The 17,809-nt window shown below is 46.9% G+C and overlaps 1 protein-coding gene across 1 annotated transcript in view; it reads left to right on the top strand.

Annotated features, from left to right (window-relative positions):
• The window catches only part of MYO18B (myosin XVIIIB), a 1,377,385-nt gene that overhangs the window by 543,687 nt on the left and 815,889 nt on the right, over window positions 1-17,809 (top strand). Inside the window, exon 16 of the mRNA XM_069214702.1 lies at window positions 137-320. Coding sequence (XP_069070803.1) covers window positions 137-320 — 184 coding nt within the window. The remainder of the gene's footprint in view (window positions 1-136; window positions 321-17,809) is intronic.

Genomic DNA, 17,809 nt, shown 5'->3' with positions numbered 1-17,809 from the left:
TAATCGACTGATTGCTTGAATAGTGTATCCACCAACAATGGATAAATTAGGTAGAACAAATGTGAACATAAAATGTTTTTATTTCTGAAAAAGCTGTAATATTAAATATATATATATATGTTTAAATATTTGCCAGGGATAATGTAAAGAACTTGTTCCTGACCCGATCAAAATTTCCACTCATATGTCGCTCAGTGGCTGGTCTTGAAGGAAATTCTCAGCAGGCTTTGCAGAGAATAGGCTGTGTGCGAAAGACATTTACCAGTAGCTTTGCAGCTGTCAACAGACGATCAGTGTGTGCTCAAATAAAACTTCAAATGGTGAGTTCTTTGCTTGATTTGCTAGTTTTGTGACATGTATAATAACACATTATCAAAGCATGAGATTCTAAAGTAGGGTTTGGCATGAAAGGAATGTCTGTTCACCCCAGGACATTGCATACGGACATGCATGCAAAATTAACTTACTTAGTCCTGACATTCCTCCCCTCAAACCTACATTTCTAAATGGGTAGTATTCATAAGTCAGTGGGGAGGATAGGTGGTTAGTTTTGATGTAGGTTTGCTTCTGAACATCAAATTTTAAATCAGGCAGTTGTCTGTTGACTTGCATTCGGCATGGTAGTGCCAAACTCCCATTTATCAGGGCAAAAAGACGTTTCACCCGTTCTACCATGGAGAATCATCTCACTGCTACCACTTTAGAGCCTCTTTTTTGTACTGTTTCACAGGTTTTGATTCAGATAGCGTGCCTCTAATGCATTAGATATTAAGTGAATATTTAAATGTAGGGTCCATTACTACATTCACCTATTTGATATGTACTAATTTAGTCTCAATCAGGGCCACTGGAGGTATGCAGTAGGGGAGGCCAGCATTATGCGGCAGGACTGAGTAAATTATCTAACATGAAATAGCAAATTATACAACATTAGACAGCACATTTTATGAAATGTTTACATTTGACATAGCTCTTTAGGCATTGGTTGAACCTCATAAGTAGCAGTTTAACACCCGATTAGAGCAAAAAGCATTCAAAAGGTGACCTGTCAGGCTTTGACCAAGCAATCCACTGCGCAGTAACACGTGTTGCTGTGTTTTTAGTATCTTTTGAATCCTTCGAAGTAAAAATAATTATTTTTGTTAAAATTTGCAGAATGAGCAGCAGATGTTGGATTGCGTGCAAATGCAACAAATCTAAATTATGCAAAAAAAATTAGGGAAGTAGAAAAATCTCTTAATTATTTCATGGGTAAGGGTGTGGGAAAAGTATAAGCATGTTGTCATAAAGTGGGAGAAGTGTTTCAGAATGGTAGCATAAAATGCACTTTTCTAGGGTAACTTTTCCACTAAAATTGGCAAAAAGTATTTTCATCATTGAATCATATTTTTTAAACTAGCTGAAGCGTAACTTTTATTCATTGCTCTAGCATGTTTCCAGACATGAATATGAGATAAGGGAGTTTATTTATAGACAGGCTTGTTCCTGCAAAACACAATTTTACTGACCCAGTAAAAAACAGCTTTTGTTAGTTGTTATTATTGTCAGTGTATGCCAGTTAGTAAAAATAAAATAAGTACTTTCACCGGTGGGCTTACAAGTCACACTTTAACCCCTTAGCTGCTGGGCCTTTTCCCCCCCAGTGCTGAGCCCTTTTTGGGCTATTTGGGGTAGTTTGCGCTTAGGCCTTCATAACTTTTTGTCCACATAAGCTAACCACGCCAAATGTGCGTCCTTTTTTTCCAACATCCTAGGGATTCTAATGGTACCTAGAGTTTGTGGTTTCCCCTGGAGGAGACCAAGAAAATAGCCAAAATACAGTGAAAATCTCGTTTTTTCCAAAAAAATGGGAAAAAAGGGCTGCCGAAGAAGGCTTGTGGTTTTTTCCCTGAAAATGCCATCAACAAAGGGTTTCTGGTGCTGAAATCACTATCTTCCCACCTTTCAGGAACGGGCAGACTTGAATCAGAAAACCACATTTTTCAACCCAAATTTGGCATTTTACTGGGACATTCCCCATTTTTACTATTTTGGGTGCTTTCAGCCTCCTTCCAGTTAGTGACAGGAATGGGTGTGAAACCAATGCTGGATCCCGGAATGCTAAACATTTCTGAAAACTAGACAAAAATTCTGAATTCAGCAAGGGGTCATTTGTGTAGATCCTACAAGGTTTTCCTACAGAAAATAGCAGCTGAAATAAAAAAAATATTGAAATTGAGCTGAAAACAACAGCCATTTTTCTTTGTGTTTTACTCTGTAACTTTTTCCTGCGATGTCAGATTTCCAAAAGCAATATACCGTTTTGTCTGCTGGACTCTTTTGGTTGCGGGGATATAAAGGGCTTGTAGGTTCATCAAGAACCCTAGGTACCCAGAGCCAATAAATGAGCTGCACCCTGCAGTTGGTTTTCATTCTATACTGGGTATACAGCAATTCATTTGCTGAAATATGAAGAGTGAAAAATAGGTATCAAGAAAACCTTTGCATTTCCAAAATGGGTCAAGATAAGGTTTTGAGGAGCAGTAGTTATTTGCACATCTCTGAATTCCGGGGTGCCCATACTAGCATATGAATTGCAGGGCATTTCTCAAATAGACGTCTTTTTTACACACTCTCTTATATTTGGAAGGAAAAAATGTAAGAAAGATAACTGGCAATAACACTTGTTTTGCTATTCTATGTTCCCCCAAGTCTCCTGATAAATATGATACCTCACTTGTGTGGGTAGGCCTAGCGCCCGCAACAGGAAATGCCCCAAAACACAACGTGGACACATCCCATTTTTTTGACAGAAAACAGAGCTGTTTTTTGCAAAGTGCCTACCTGTAGATTTTGGCCTCTAGCTCAGCCGGCACCTAGGGAAACCTACCTACCCTATGCATTTTTCAAAACTAGAGACCTAGGGGAATCCAAGATGGGGTGACTTGTGGGGCTCTGACCAGGTTCTGTTACCCAGAATCCTTTGCAAACCTCAAAAAGTGGCTAAAAAAACAAGTTTTCCTCACATTTCGGTGACAGAAAGGTCTGGAATCTGAGAGGAGCCACAAATTTCCTTCCACCCAGCGTTCCCCAAGTCTCCCGATAAAAAAGATACCTCACTTGTGTGGGTAGGCCTAGTGCCCGCGACAGGAAATGCCCCAAAACACAACGTGGACACATCCCATTTTTTGACAGAAAAAACAGCTGTTTTTTCCAAAGTGCCTACCTGTAGATTTTGGCCTCTAGCTCAGCCGGCACATAGGGAAACCTACCAAACCTGTGCATTTATAAAAACTAGAGACCTAGGGGAATCCAAGATGGGGTGTCTTGTGGGGCTCTGACCAGGTTCTGTTACCCAGAATCCGTTGCAAACCTCAAAAAGTGGCTAAAAAACAAGTTTTCCTCACATTTCGGTGACAGAAAGTTCTGGAATCTGAGAGGAGCCACAAATTTCCTTCCACCCAGCGTTCCCCCAAGTCTCCCGATAAAAATGATACCTCGCTTGTGTGGGTAGGCCTAGCGCCCGCGACAGGAAATGCCCCAAAACACAACGTGGACACATCAAATTTTTTGACAGAATACAGAGCTGTTTTTTGCAAAGTGCCTACCTGTAGATTTTGGCCTCTAGCTCAGCCGGCACATAGGGAAACCTACCAAACCCGTGCATTTTTGAAAACTAGAGACCTAGGGGAATCCAAGATGGGGTGACTTGTGGGGCTCTGACCAGGTTCTGTTACCCAGAATCCTTTGCAAACCTCAAAAAGTGGCTAAAAAAACAAGTTTTTCTCACATTATGGTGACAGAAAGTTCTGGAATCTGAGAGGAGCCACAAATTTCCTTCCACCCAGCGTTCCCCCAAGTCTCCCGATAAAAATGATACCTCGCTTGTGTGGGTAGGCCTAGCGCCTGCGACAGGAAATGCCCCAAAACACAACGTGGACACATCACATTTTTTGACAGAATACAGAGCTGTTTTTTGCAAAGTGCCTACCTGTAGGTTTTTGCCTCTAGCTCAGCCGGCACATAAGGAAACCTACCAAACCCGTGCATTTTTGAAAACTAGAGACCTAGGGGAATCCAAGATGGGGTGACTTGTGGGGCTCTGACCAGGTTCTGTTACCCAGAATCCTTTGCAAACCTCAAAAAGTGGCTAAAAAAACAAGTTTTCCTCACATTATGGTGACAGAAAGTTCTGGAATCTGAGAGGAACCACAAATTTCCTTCCACCCAGAGTTTCCCCAAGTCTCCTGATAAAAATGATACCTCACTTGTGTGGGTAGGCATAGCGCCCGCGACAGGAAATGCCCCAAAACACAACGTGGACACATCAAATTTTTTCATAGAAAACAGTGCCTACCTGTGGATTTTGGCCTCTATCTCAGCCGGCACCTGGGGAAACCTAGCAAACCAGCGCATTTTTGAAAACTAGAAACCCAGGGGAATCCAAGATGAGGTGACTTGTGGGGCTCTGACAAGGTTCTGTAACCCAGAATCCTTTGCAAACCTCAAAACGTGGCTAAAAAAACACGTTTTCCTCTCATTTCGGTGACAGAAAGTTCTGGAATCTGAGAGGAACCACAAATTTCCTTCCACTCAGCGTTCCCCCAAGTCTCCCGATATAAATGATACCTCACTTGTGTGGGTAGGCCTAGCGCCCGCAACAGGAATAGATCACACAACGGTCAATGTTGGTCCTTACGTGAGGCAGCTGTTGACCCTGGGGTGATCCATTCCTGACGCAGGCACTAGGTGTAGGCACTCAAGTGGGGTAGTGTTTTTATCAGGACAGGTGAGAAGTCACTGGGTGGTAGGAATTTTGTGGATCCCAGCATATTCCTGTAGTTTGTGTGACAGAAATGCGAGAAAAATAGAGTTTTTATTCAACATTTCTGCTTTGCAGGGTATTCTGGGTAAGAAAACTTTGGGGAATCCACACAAGTCACACCTCTGTGGACTCCCCCGAATGTCTAGTTTCCAGAAATGTTTGGCCGCTGAATCCAGGACCCAAAACACAGGTGCCTGCATTACAAAACCAGTTTGTTTTGCCATAGATAATTTTGATGTCTCCACAATACGATTTGGGTGGTGGAATTTGGGGCTGAACTAAATTGGGGAGCTCCCAAGAGAGCACTCTCTCTCTCTCTGCTTGCCGCCGCATTCACCTGCTCTCTGGGTTGGGCTAACCCACTATTACCCAGTTGCACAAACAGCTTGCGAAGGGACAGCAGGACTGTCCTCATCACCTCCCTCATAATGTACTGGAAGAGGAGTTATCGAATGGGACTCCTCCGACTGAAAAATCACTCCCAGAGTCTGCGCCATTGTCCTATCCCTCAGATGCTGTCTCAGTATTTGATGTCTCAGTCTCTGATCCTATGTCAGAGCGGTCCTCTATAACCCGAGTGCAGGCAGCAGTCATCCATCAAGATGCCATCTCTGCTATTGGCTAAACTGTTGCTCTAAAACACTAGCCTACGTAGACAGTCACAAAATCAATGGTGTGTGTGAGATACGTGCAACAGTAGAGGCCACCTTACCTGCGCTTCTTCCCTCAATCAGCACGTTCTTTCAAGACACTCAAAAAACACCTTGTCACATACCATTCGTCACAGTCTTTAGCACCTCCTGCGCCCAGTCCAACAATCATTATTGGTGCTCCCACTCCCTCCTCCTAGGATTCCCTCATTACCACCCAGCAAAAGTGCCCTTCATCTCTCCATAGCCGCCCTCCACCCCGCACATACATTTCATTGGTATTATAGCGCAGGTAATGGCTGACTTTTCTAATGTACTCAGCTATTTACATAAAATACAGATTTGTTCTTTGCAGTAGGCATATAAACCTTCTGCGCTTCTTTATGGCACTAAAACTGCCACTAGACAAGTCTGACCCTTTTCCCCCCAGGGAAACCACACACATATTGACAAAAGTGATATATATATATGACAGCCAACCACCTGAAACTCAACTCAAGCAAAACCGAAATAATCCTCTTTGGCCCACACAAAAACACCTGGGACCCCTCATGGTGGCCCACCACGCTAGGCCCTGCACCCACCCCCGCCAACCACGCACGCAACCTCAGCATCATCCTAGACTCCTCCCTCTCGATGACCCAACAAATCAACGCTCTCACCTCCTCATGCTTCAACACACTCTGTGTACTGAAAAAAACATTCAAATGGATCCCCACAGAGACCAGAAAAACTGTTACTCACGCACTCATCAGCAGCAGACTTGGTTACGGAAACGCCCTCTATGCCGGCACCACTCTAAAACTCAAGCGCAAACTACACGCATCCAGAACTCAGCAGCACAACTCATCCTCGACCTCCCCGGACACGAACACATCTCTCCACACCTCAAATCCCTCCACTGGCTCCCCATTGACAAAAGGATCACCTTCAAGATCCTCATCCTCGCACAAAAATCACTCCACAACACAGGCCCTGCCTACCTCAACGAGAGTCACCTTCCACACCCCTACACGAAACCTCCGCTCAGCTGACCTCTCTCTCGCCTCTGTCCCCCGCATCAAACACACCACCACCGGGGGCAGATCCTTCTCCTACCTTGCACCCAACCCACCTTCGCAAGACCCAAAACCTACTTCTTTTCAGGAAGGGCCTCAAAACCTGGCTTTTCGAACAGTGAACCTCCCAGCCCCTTTCCCTCCCCCCGTCCTTCCCCCCCAGCGCCTTGAGACCCTCAAGGGTGAGTAGCGCGCTTTATAAATCTCTTTGATTGATTGATATATATAGATCTATCTATATATATATATATCTACATAGATATATCTATAGATATATCCATGTACATAGATATATCTACATAGATATATCTATATATATATAGATCTATATATAGTTCTATTTTTTTTTTAGTTGTTGTATGGTTCCTTGGGGGACAAAATGGCCCCCAGGGAAACCCTACAACATCAAAAAAAAATATATTGACGCCACAGGGGGTCACCCTGCCCACGGGCGACCCCCTGTCTTTTTATTTTATTCATTTTTTTCTTTTTTTATAAATCAAATTTCCCCGGGGGGGGGAGTTATCGACCCAGGGGGAACCTACCCTTTTTCTTTTTTTATAAAATATGCCCCAGGGGGGGGGGGGGGGGTAGGGGGGGCCGCCCTTTTTCTGAGGGGGCCGACTCCCCCAAGTGAAATCCCTGGCGTCTAGTGGTGTTTCCTGGCCCCCGATCGCAGCTGTGGCCAGGAAACAGTTTCAGAAGGCCTCATAAGAAAGGGGAGACTCTCCTTTCTTACGAGGCCTTTTGAAAGTTTTCCTGGCCCCCCGATCGCAGCTGTGCAATTGTTTGTGTTTTTTTTTTGTTTGTTTGTTTTTTTAGAGATGGGGAGCGACCCATCAGGCAAGGGACGCTGCCCTGGGGGGCAAATTGTATTTAGGCCATTTCTGCCCCCCTAAAATCGGCACCCACTAGGCACCTGGGATTTGTTTTTTGGTGCCAATGTAACGCAGGGGGAGCGACCCCATAGGCAAGGGTCGCTCCCGGGGGGGGCAAATTTATTTTAGGCCATTTCTGCCCCCCCTGGGGGCAGAACCCTCTAGGCGCCAGGGGATTTCTTTTTTTTGTGTTTTTTTTTTGTTTGTTTGTTTTTTTAGAGATGGGGAGCGACCCATCAGGCAAGGGTCGCTCCCGTGGGGGGCAAATTGTATTTAGGCCATTTCTGCCCCCCTTGGGGGCAGATTGGCCGATTTTAGGTCAATCTGCCCCCAAGGGGGCAGAAACCACTAGGCACCTGGGATTTATTTTTTGGCGCCAATGTCACACAGGGGGAGCGACCCCGTAGGCAAGGGTCGCTCCCAGGGGGGGGGATGGGGGTTGGGGGGGCAAATTTATTTTAGGCCATTTCTGCCCCCAGGGGGGGGGCAGAAACCTCTAGGCGCCAGGGGAATTTTTTTTTTTGTGTTTTTTTTTTGTTTGTTTGTTTTTTTAGAGATGGGGAGCGACCCATCAGGCAAGGGTCGCTCCCCTGGGGGGCAAATTGTATTTAGGCCATTTCTGCCCCCCTGGGGGCAGATTGGCCGATTTTAGGTCAATCTGCCCCCAAGGGGGCAGAAACCACTAGGCACCGGGGATTTGTTTTTTGGCGCCAATATCACGCAGGGGGAGCGACCCCATAGGCAAGGGTCGTTCCCGGGCAGGTGGGGGTATGGGGGGGGAAAAAATTATTTTAGGGCATTTCTGCCCCACCCCCTCCCAGGGCCAGCTGAGCTAGAGGCCAAACTCCACAGGTAGGCACTTTGCAAAAAACACCTCTGTTTTCTGTAAAAAAATATGTTGTGTCCACGTTGTGTTTTGGGCCATTTCCTTTCGTGGGCGCTAGGCCTACCCACAGAAGTGAGGTACCATTTTTATCGAGAGACTTAGGGGAACGCTGGGTGGAAGGAAATTTGTGGCTCCTCTCAGATTCCAGAACTTTCTGCCACAGAAATGTGAGGAACATGTGTTTTTTTAGCCAAATTTTGAGGTTTGCAAAGGATTCTGGGTAACAGAACCTGGTCCGAGCTCCACAAGTCACCCCATCTTGGATTCCCCTTGGTCTCTAGTTTTCAAAAATGCACAGGGTTGGTAGGTTTCCCTAGGTGCCGGCTGAGCTACAGGCCAAAATCCACAGGTAGGCACTGTTTTCTTTCAAAAATTTGGATGTGTCCATGTTGCGCTTTGGGGCGTTTCCTGTCGCGGGCGCTAGGCCTACCCACACAAGTGAGGTATCATTTTTATCGGGAGACTTGGGGGAACGCTGGGTGGAAGGAAATTTGTGGCTCCTCTCAGATTCCAGAACTTTCTGTCACAGAAATGTGAGGAACATGTGTTTTTTTAGCCAAATTTTGAGGTTTGCAAAGGATTCTGGGTAACAGAACCTGGTCCGAGCCCTGCAAGTCACCCCATCTTGGATTCCCCTAGGTCTCTAGTTTTCAGAAATGCACAGGTTTGGTAGGTTTCCCTAGGTGCCGGCTGAGCTAGAGGCCAAAATCTACAGGTAGGCACTTCGCAAAAAACACCTCTGTTTTCGACCAAAAATTTGGATGTGTCCACGTTGCACTTTGGGGCGTTTCCTGTCGCGGGCGCTAGGCCTACCCACACAAGTGAGGTATCATTTTTATCGGGAGACTTGGGGGAACGCTGGGTGGAAGGAAATTTATGGCTCCTCTCAGATTCCAGAACTTTCTGCCACAGAAATGTGAGGAACATGTGTTTTTTTAGCCAAATTTTGAGGTTTGCAAAGGATTCTGGGTAACAGAACCTGGTCCGAGCCCCGCAAGTCACCCCATCTTGGATTCCCCTAGGTCTCTAGTTTTCAGAAATGCACAGGTTTGGTAGGTTTCCCTAGGTGCCGGCTGAGCTAGAGGCCAAAATCTACAGGTAGGCACTTCGCAAAAAACACCTCTGTTTTCTTTCAAAAATTTGGATGTGTCCACGTTGCACTTTGGGGCGTTTCCTGTCGCGGGCGCTAGGCCTACCCACACAAGTGAGGTATCATTTTTATCGGGAGACTTCGGGGAATGCTGGGTGGAAGGAAATTTGTGGCTCCTCTCAGATTCCAGAACTTTCTGCCACAGAAATGTGAGGAACATGTGTTTTTTTAGCCAAATTTTGAGGTTTGCAAAGGATTCTGGGTAACAGAACCTGGTCCGAGCCCTGCAAGTCACCCCATCTTGGATTCCCCTAGGTCTCTAGTTTTCAGAAATGCACAGGTTTGGTAGGTTTCCCTAGGTGCCGGCTGAGCTAGAGGCCAAAATCTACAGGTAGGCACATCGCAAAAAACACCTCTGTTTTCTTTCAAAAATTTGGATGTGTCCACGTTGCGCTTTGGGGCATTTCCTGTCGCGGGCGCTAGGCCTACCCACACAAGTGAGGTATCATTTTTATCGGGAGACTTGGGGGAATGCTGGGTGGAAGGAAATTTGTGGCTCCTCTCAGATTCCAGAACTTTCTGCCACAGAAATGTGAGGAACATGTGTTTTTTTAGCCACTTTTTGAGGTTTGCAAAGGATTCTGGGTAACAGAACCTGGTCCGAGCCCCGCAAGTCACCCCATCTTGGATTCCCCGAGGTCTCTAGTTTTCAGAAATGCACAGGTTTGGTAGGTTTCCTTAGGTGCCGGCTGAGCTAGAGGCCAAAATCTACAGGTAGGCACTTCGCAAAAAACACCTCTGTTTTCTTTCAAAAATTTGGATGTGTCCACGTTGCGCTTTGGGGCATTTCCTGTCGCGGGCGCTAGGCCTACCCACACAAGTGAGGTATCATTTTTATCGGGAGACTTGGGGGAACGCTGGGTGCAAGGAAATTTGTGGCTCCTCTCAGATTCCAGAACTTTCTGCCACAGAGATGTGAGGAGCATGTGTTTTTTTAGCCAAATTTTGAGGTTTGCAAAGGATTATGGGTAACAGAACCTGGTCCGAGCCCCACAAGTCACCCCATCTTGGATTCCCCTAGGTCTCTAGTTTTCAGAAATGCACAGGTTTGGTAGGTTTCCCTAGGTGCCGGCTGAGCTAGAGGCCAAAATCTACAGGTAGGCACTTCGCAAAAAACACCTCTGTTTTCTACCAAAAATTTGGATGTGTCCACGTTGCGCTTTGGGGCGTTTCCTGTCGCGGGCGCTAGGCCTACCCACACAAGTGAGGTATCATTTTTATCGGGAGACTTGGGGGAACGCTGGGTGGAAGGAAATTTGTGGCTCCTCTCAGATTCCAGAACTTTCTGCCACAGAAATGTGAGGAACATGTGTTTTTTTAGCCAAATTTTGAGGTTTGCAAAGGATTCTGGGTAACAGAACCTGGTCCGAGCCCCGCAAGTCACCCCATCTTGGATTCCCCTAGGTCTCTAGTTTTCAGAAATGCACAGGTTTGGTAGGTTTCCCTAGGGGCCGGCTGAGCTAGAGGCCAAAATCTACAGGTAGGCACTTCGCAAAAAACACCTCTGTTTTTTTTCAAAAATTTGGATGTGTCCACGTTGCTCTTTGGGGCGTTTCCTGTCGCGGGCGCTAGGCCTATCCACACAAGTGAGGTATCATTTTTATCGGGAGACTTGGGGGAACGCTGGGTGGAAGGACATTTGTGGCTCCTCTCAGATTCCAGAACTTTCTGCCACAGAAATGTGAGGAACATGTGTTTTTTTAGCCAAATTTTGAGGTTTGCAAAGGATTCTGGGTAACAGAACCTGGTCCGAGCCCCGCAAGTCACCCCATCTTGGATTCCCCTAGGTCTCTAGTTTTCAGAAATGCACAGGTTTGGTAGGTTTCCCTAGGTGCCGGCTGAGCTAGAGGCCAAAATCTACAGGTAGGCACTTCGCAAAAAACACCTCTGTTTTCTTCCAAAAATGTGGATGTGTCCACGTTGCACTTTGGGGCGTTTCCTGTCGCGGGCGCTAGGCCTACCCACACAAGTGAGGTATCATTTTTATCGGGAGACTTGGGGGAACGCTGGGTGGAAGGAAATTTGTGGCTCCTCTCAGATTCCAGAACTTTCTGCCACAGAAATGTGAGGAACATGTGTTTTTTTAGCCAAATTTTGAGGTTTGCAAAGGATTCTGGGTAACAGAACCTAGTCCGAGCCCTGCAAGTCACCCCATCTTGGATTCCTCTAGGTCTCTAGTTTTCAGAAATGCACAGGTTTGGTAGGTTTCCCTAGGTGCCGGCTGAGCTAGAGGCCAAAATCTACAGGTAGGCACTTCGCAAAAAACACCTCTGTTTTCTTTCAAAAATTTGGATGTGTCCACGTTGCACTTTGGGGCGTTTCCTGTTGCGGGCTCTAGGCCTACCCACACAAGTGAGGTATCATTTTTATCGGGAGACTTGGGGGAGCGCTGGGTGGAAGGAAATTTGTGGCTCCTCTCAGATTCCAGAACTTTCTGTCACAGAAATGTGAGGAACATGTGTTTTTTTAGCCAAATTTTGAGGTTTGCAAAGGATTCTGGGTAACAGAACCTGGTCCGAGCCCCACAAGTCACCCCATCTTGGATTCCCCTAGGTCTCTAGTTTTCAGAAATGCACAGGTTTGGTAGGTTTCCCTAGGTGCCGGCTGAGCTAGAGGCCAAAATCTACAGGTAGGCACTTCGCAAAAAACACCTCTGTTTTCTACCAAAAATTTGGATGTGTCCACGTTGCGCTTTGGGGCGTTTCCTGTCGCGGGCGCTAGGCCTACCCACACAAGTGAGGTATCATTTTTATCGGGAGACTTGGGGGAACGCTGGGTGGAAGGAAATTTGTGGCTCCTCTCAGATTCCAGAACTTTCTGCCACAGAAATGTGAGGAACATGTGTTTTTTTAGCCAAATTTTGAGGTTTGCAAAGGATTCTGGGTAACAGAACCTGCTCCGAGCCCCGCAAGTCACCCCATCTTGGATTCCCCTAGGTCTCTAGGTTTCAGAAATGCACAGGTTTGGTAGGTTTCCCTAGGTGCCGGCTGAGCCAGAGGCCAAAATCTACAGGTAGGCACTTCGCAAAAAACACCTCTGTTTTCTTCCAAAAATTTGGATGTCTCCACGTTGCACTTTGGGGCGTTTCCTGTCGCGGGCTCTAGGCCTACCCACACAAGTGAGGTATCAGTTTTATCGGGAGACTTGCGGGAACGCTGGGTAGAAGGAAATTGGTGGCTCCTCTCAGATTCCAGAACTTTCTGCCACAGAAATGTGAGGAACATGTGTTTTTTTAGCCAAATTTTGAGGTTTGCAAAGGATTCTGGGTAACAGAACCTGGTCCGAGCCCTGCAAGTCACCCCATCTTGGATTCCCCTAGGTCTCTAGTTTTCAGAAATGCACAGGTTTGGTAGGTTTCCCAAGTTGTTGGCTGAGCTAGAGGCCAAAATCTACAGGTAGGCACTTCGCAAAAAACACCTCTGTTTTCTTTCAAAAATTTGGATGTGTCCACGTTGCTCTTTGGGGCGTTTCCTGTCGCGGGCGCTAGGCCTATCCACACAAGTGAGGTATCATTTTTATCGGGAGACTTGGGGGAACGCTGGGTGGAAGGACATTTGTGGCTCCTCTCAGATTCCAGAACTTTCTGCCACAGAAATGTGAGGAACATGTGTTTTTTTAGCCAAATTTTGAGGTTTGCAAAGGATTCTGGGTAACAGAACCTGGTCCGAGCCCCGCAAGTCACCCCATCTTGGATTCCCCTAGGTCTCTAGTTTTCAGAAATGCACAGGTTTGGTAGGTTTCCCTAGGTGCCGGCTGAGCTAGAGGCCAAAATCTACAGGTAGGCACTTCGCAAAAAACACCTCTGTTTTCTTCCAAAAATTTGGATGTCTCCACGGTGCACTTTGGGGCGTTTCCTGTCGCGGGCGCTAGGCCTACCCACACAAGTGAGGTATCAGTTTTATCGGGAGACTTGGGGGAACGCTGGGTGGAAGGAAATTTGTGGCTCCTCTCAGATTCCAGAACTTTCTGCCACAGAAATGTGAGGAACATGTGTTTTTTTAGCCAAATTTTGAGGTTTGCAAAGGATTCTGGGTAACAGAACCTGGTCCGAGCCCCGCAAGTCACCCCATCTTGGATTCCCCTAGGTCTCTAGTTTTCAGAAATGCACAGGTTTGGTAGGTTTCCATAGGTGCCGGCTGAGCTAGAGGCCAAAATCTACAGGTAGGCACTTCGCAAAAAACACCTCTGTTTTCTTTAAAAAATTTGGATGTGTCCACGTTGCGCTTTGGGGTGTTTCCTGTCGCGGCCGCTGGGCCTACCCGCACAAGTGAGGTATCATTTTTATAGGGATACTTGGGGGAACGCTGGGTGGAAGGAAATTTGTGGCTCCTCTCAGATTCCAGAACTTTCTGCCACAGAAATGTGAGGAACATGTGTTTTTTTAGCCAAATTTTGAGGTTTGCGAAGGATTCTGGGTAACAGAACCTGGTCCGAGCCCCGCAAGTCACCCCATCTTGGATTCCCCTAGGTCTCTAGTTTTCAGAAATGCACAGGTTTGGTAGGTTTCCCTAGGTGCCGGCTGAGCTAGAGGCCAAAATCTACAGGTAGGCACTTCGCAAAAAACACCTCTGTTTTCTTTCAAAAATTTGGATGTGTCCACGTTGCTCTTTGGGGCGTTTCCTGTCGCGGGCGCTAGGCCTATCCACACAAGTGAGGTATCATTTTTATCGGGAGACTTGGGGGAACGCTGGGTGGAAGGAAATTTGTGGCTCCTCCCAGATTCCAGAACTTTCTGCCACAGAAATGTGAGGAACATGTGTTTTTTTAGCCAAATTTTGAGGTTTGCAAAGGATTCTGGGTAACAGAACCTGGTCCGAGCCCCGCAAGTCACCCCATCTTGGATTCCCCTAGGTCTCTAGTTTTCAGAAATGCACAGGTTTGGTAGGTTTCCCTAGGTGCCGGCTGAGCTAGAGGCCAAAATCTACAGGTAGGCACTTCGCAAAAAACACCTCTGTTTTTTTTCAAAAATTTGGATGTGTCCACGTTGCTCTTTGGGGCGTTTCCTGTCGCGGGCGCTAGGCCTATCCACACAAGTGAGGTATCATTTTTATCGGGAGACTTGGGGGAACGCTGGGTGGAAGGACATTTGTGGCTCCTCTCAGATTCCAGAACTTTCTGCCACAGAAATGTGAGGAACATGTGTTTTTTTAGCCAAATTTTGAGGTTTGCAAAGGATTCTGGGTAACAGAACCTGGTCCGAGCCCCGCAAGTCTCCCCATCTTGGATTCCCCTAGGTCTCTAGTTTTCAGAAATGCACAGGTTTGGTAGGTTTCCCTAGGTGCCGGCTGAGCTAGAGGCCAAAATCTACAGGTAGGCACTTCGCAAAAAACACCTCTGTTTTCTTCCAAAAATGTGGATGTGTCCACGTTGCACTTTGGGGCGTTTCCTGTCGCGGGCGCTAGGCCTACCCACACAAGTGAGGTATCATTTTTATCGGGAGACTTGGGGGAACGCTGGGTGGAGGGAAATTTGTGGCTCCTCTCAGATTCCAGAACTTTCTGCCACAGAAATGTGAGGAACATGTGTTTTTTTAGCCAAATTTTGTGGTTTGCAAAGGATTCTGGGTAACAGAATCTGGTCCGAGCCCTGCAAGTCACCCCATCTTGGATTCCTCTAGGTCTCTAGTTTTCAGAAATGCACAGGTTTGGTAGGTTTCCCTAGGTGCCGGCTGAGCTAGAGGCCAAAATCTACAGGTAGGCACTTCGCAAAAAACACCTCTGTTTTCTTTCAAAAATTTGGATGTGTCCACGTTGCACTTTGGGGCGTTTCCTGTCGCGGGTGCTAGGCCTACCCACACAAGTGAGGTATCATTTTTATCGGGAGACTTGGGGGAACGCTGGGTGGAAGGAAATTTGTGGCTCCTCTCAGATTCCAGAACTTTCTGTCACAGAAATGTGAGGAACATGTGTTTTTTTAGCCAAATTTTGAGGTTTGCAAAGGATTCTGGGTAACAGAACCTGGTCCGAGCCCCACAAGTCACCCCATCTTGGATTCCCCTAGGTCTCTAGTTTTCAGAAATGCACAGTTTTGGTAGGTTTCCCTAGGTGCCGGCTGAGCTAGAGGCCAAAATCTACAGGTAGGCACTTCGCAAAAAACACCTCTGTTTTCTACCAAAAATTTGGATGTGTCCACGTTGCGCTTTGGGGCGTTTCCTGTCGCGGGCGCTAGGCCTACCCACACAAGTGAGGTATCATTTTTATCGGGAGACTTGGGGGAACGCTGGGTGGAAGGAAATTTGTGGCTCCTCTCAGATTCCAGAACTTTCTGCCACAGAAATGTGAGGAACATGTGTTTTTTTAGCCAAATTTTGAGGTTTGCAAAGGATTCTGGGTAACAGAACCTGCTCCGAGCCCTGCAAGTCACCCCATCTTGGATTCCCCTAGGTCTCTAGGTTTCAGAAATGCACAGGTTTGGTAGGTTTCCCTAGGTGCCGGCTGAGCCAGAGGCCAAAATCTACAGGTAGGCACTTCGCAAAAAACACCTCTGTTTTCTTCCAAAAATTTGGATGTCTCCACGTTGCACTTTGGGGCGTTTCCTGTCGCGGGCTCTAGGCCTACCCACACAAGTGAGGTATCAGTTTTATCGGGAGACTTGCGGGAACGCTGGGTAGAAGGAAATTGGTGGCTCCTCTCAGATTCCAGAACTTTCTCCCACAGAAATGTGAGGAACATGTGTTTTTTTAGCCAAATTTTGAGGTTTGCAAAGGATTCTGGGTAACAGAACCTGGTCCGAGCCCTGCAAGTCACCCCATCTTGGATTCCCCTAGGTCTCTAGTTTTCAGAAATGCACAGGTTTGGTAGGTTTCCCAAGTTGTTGGCTGAGCTAGAGGCCAAAATCTACAGGTAGGCACTTCGCAAAAAACACCTCTGTTTTCTTTCAAAAATTTGGATGTGTCCACGTTGCTCTTTGGGGCGTTTCCTGTCGCGGGCGCTAGGCCTATCCACACAAGTGAGGTATCATTTTTATCGGGAGACTTGGGGGAACGCTGGGTGGAAGGACATTTGTGGCTCCTCTCAGATTCCAGAACTTTCTGCCACAGAAATGTGAGGAACATGTGTTTTTTTAGCCAAATTTTGAGGTTTGCAAAGGATTCTGGGTAACAGAACCTGGTCCGAGCCCCGCAAGTCACCCCATCTTGGATTCCCCTAGGTCTCTAGTTTTCAGAAATGCACAGGTTTGGTAGGTTTCCCTAGGTGCCGGCTGAGCTAGAGGCCAAAATCTACAGGTAGGCACTTCGCAAAAAACACCTCTGTTTTCTTCCAAAAATTTGGATGTCTCCACGGTGCACTTTGGGGCGTTTCCTGTCGCGGGCGCTAGGCCTACCCACACAAGTGAGGTATCAGTTTTATCGGGAGACTTGGGGGAACGCTGGGTGGAAGGAAATTTGTGGCTCCTCTCAGATTCCAGAACTTTCTGCCACAGAAATGTGAGGAACATGTGTTTTTTTAGCCAAATTTTGAGGTTTGCAAAGGATTCTGGGTAACAGAACCTGGTCCGAGCCCCGCAAGTCACCCCATCTTGGATTCCCCTAGGTCTCTAGTTTTCAGAAATGCACAGGTTTGGTAGGTTTCCATAGGTGCCGGCTGAGCTAGAGGCCAAAATCTACAGGTAGGCACTTCGCAAAAAACACCTCTGTTTTCTTTAAAAAATTTGGATGTGTCCACGTTGCGCTTTGGGGTGTTTCCTGTCGCGGCCGCTGGGCCTACCCGCACAAGTGAGGTATCATTTTTATAGGGATACTTGGGGGAACGCTGGGTGGAAGGACATTTGTGTCTCCTCTCAGATTCGAGAACTTTCTGCCACAGAAATGTGAGGAACATGTGTTTTTTTATCCAAATTTTGAGGTTTGCAAAGGATTATGGGTAACAGAACCTTGACCGAGCCCCGCAAGTCACCCCATCTTGGATTCCCCTACGTCTCTAGTTTTCAGAAATGCACAGGTTTGGTAGGTTTCCCTAGGTGCCGGCTGAGCTAGAGGCCAAAATCTACAGGTAGGCACTTCGCAAAAAACACCTCTGTTTTCTTCCAAAAATTTGGATGTCTCCACGTTGCACTTTGGGGCGTTTCCTGTCGCGGGCGCTAGGCCTACCCACACAAGTGAGGTATCAGTTTTATCGGGAGACTTGGGGGAACGCTCGGTGGAAGGAAATTTGTGGCTCCTCTCAGATTCCAGAACTTTCTGCCACAGAAATGTGAGGAACATGTGTTTTTTTAGCCAAATTTTGAGGTTTGCAAAGGATTCTGGGTAACAGAACCTGGTCCGAGCCCCGCAAGTCACCCCATCTTGGATTCCCCTAGGTCTCTAGTTTTCAGAAATGCACAGGTTTGGTAGGTTTCCCAAGTTGTTGGCTGAGCTAGAGGCCAAAATCTACAGGTAGGCACT

The sequence above is a fragment of the Pleurodeles waltl genome, chromosome 11 (genome assembly GCF_031143425.1).
Source record: "Pleurodeles waltl isolate 20211129_DDA chromosome 11, aPleWal1.hap1.20221129, whole genome shotgun sequence".
In the NCBI taxonomy this organism is placed as follows: Eukaryota; Metazoa; Chordata; class Amphibia; order Caudata; family Salamandridae; genus Pleurodeles; species Pleurodeles waltl.
This window is presented reverse-complemented; position numbering and strand designations above follow the sequence as displayed.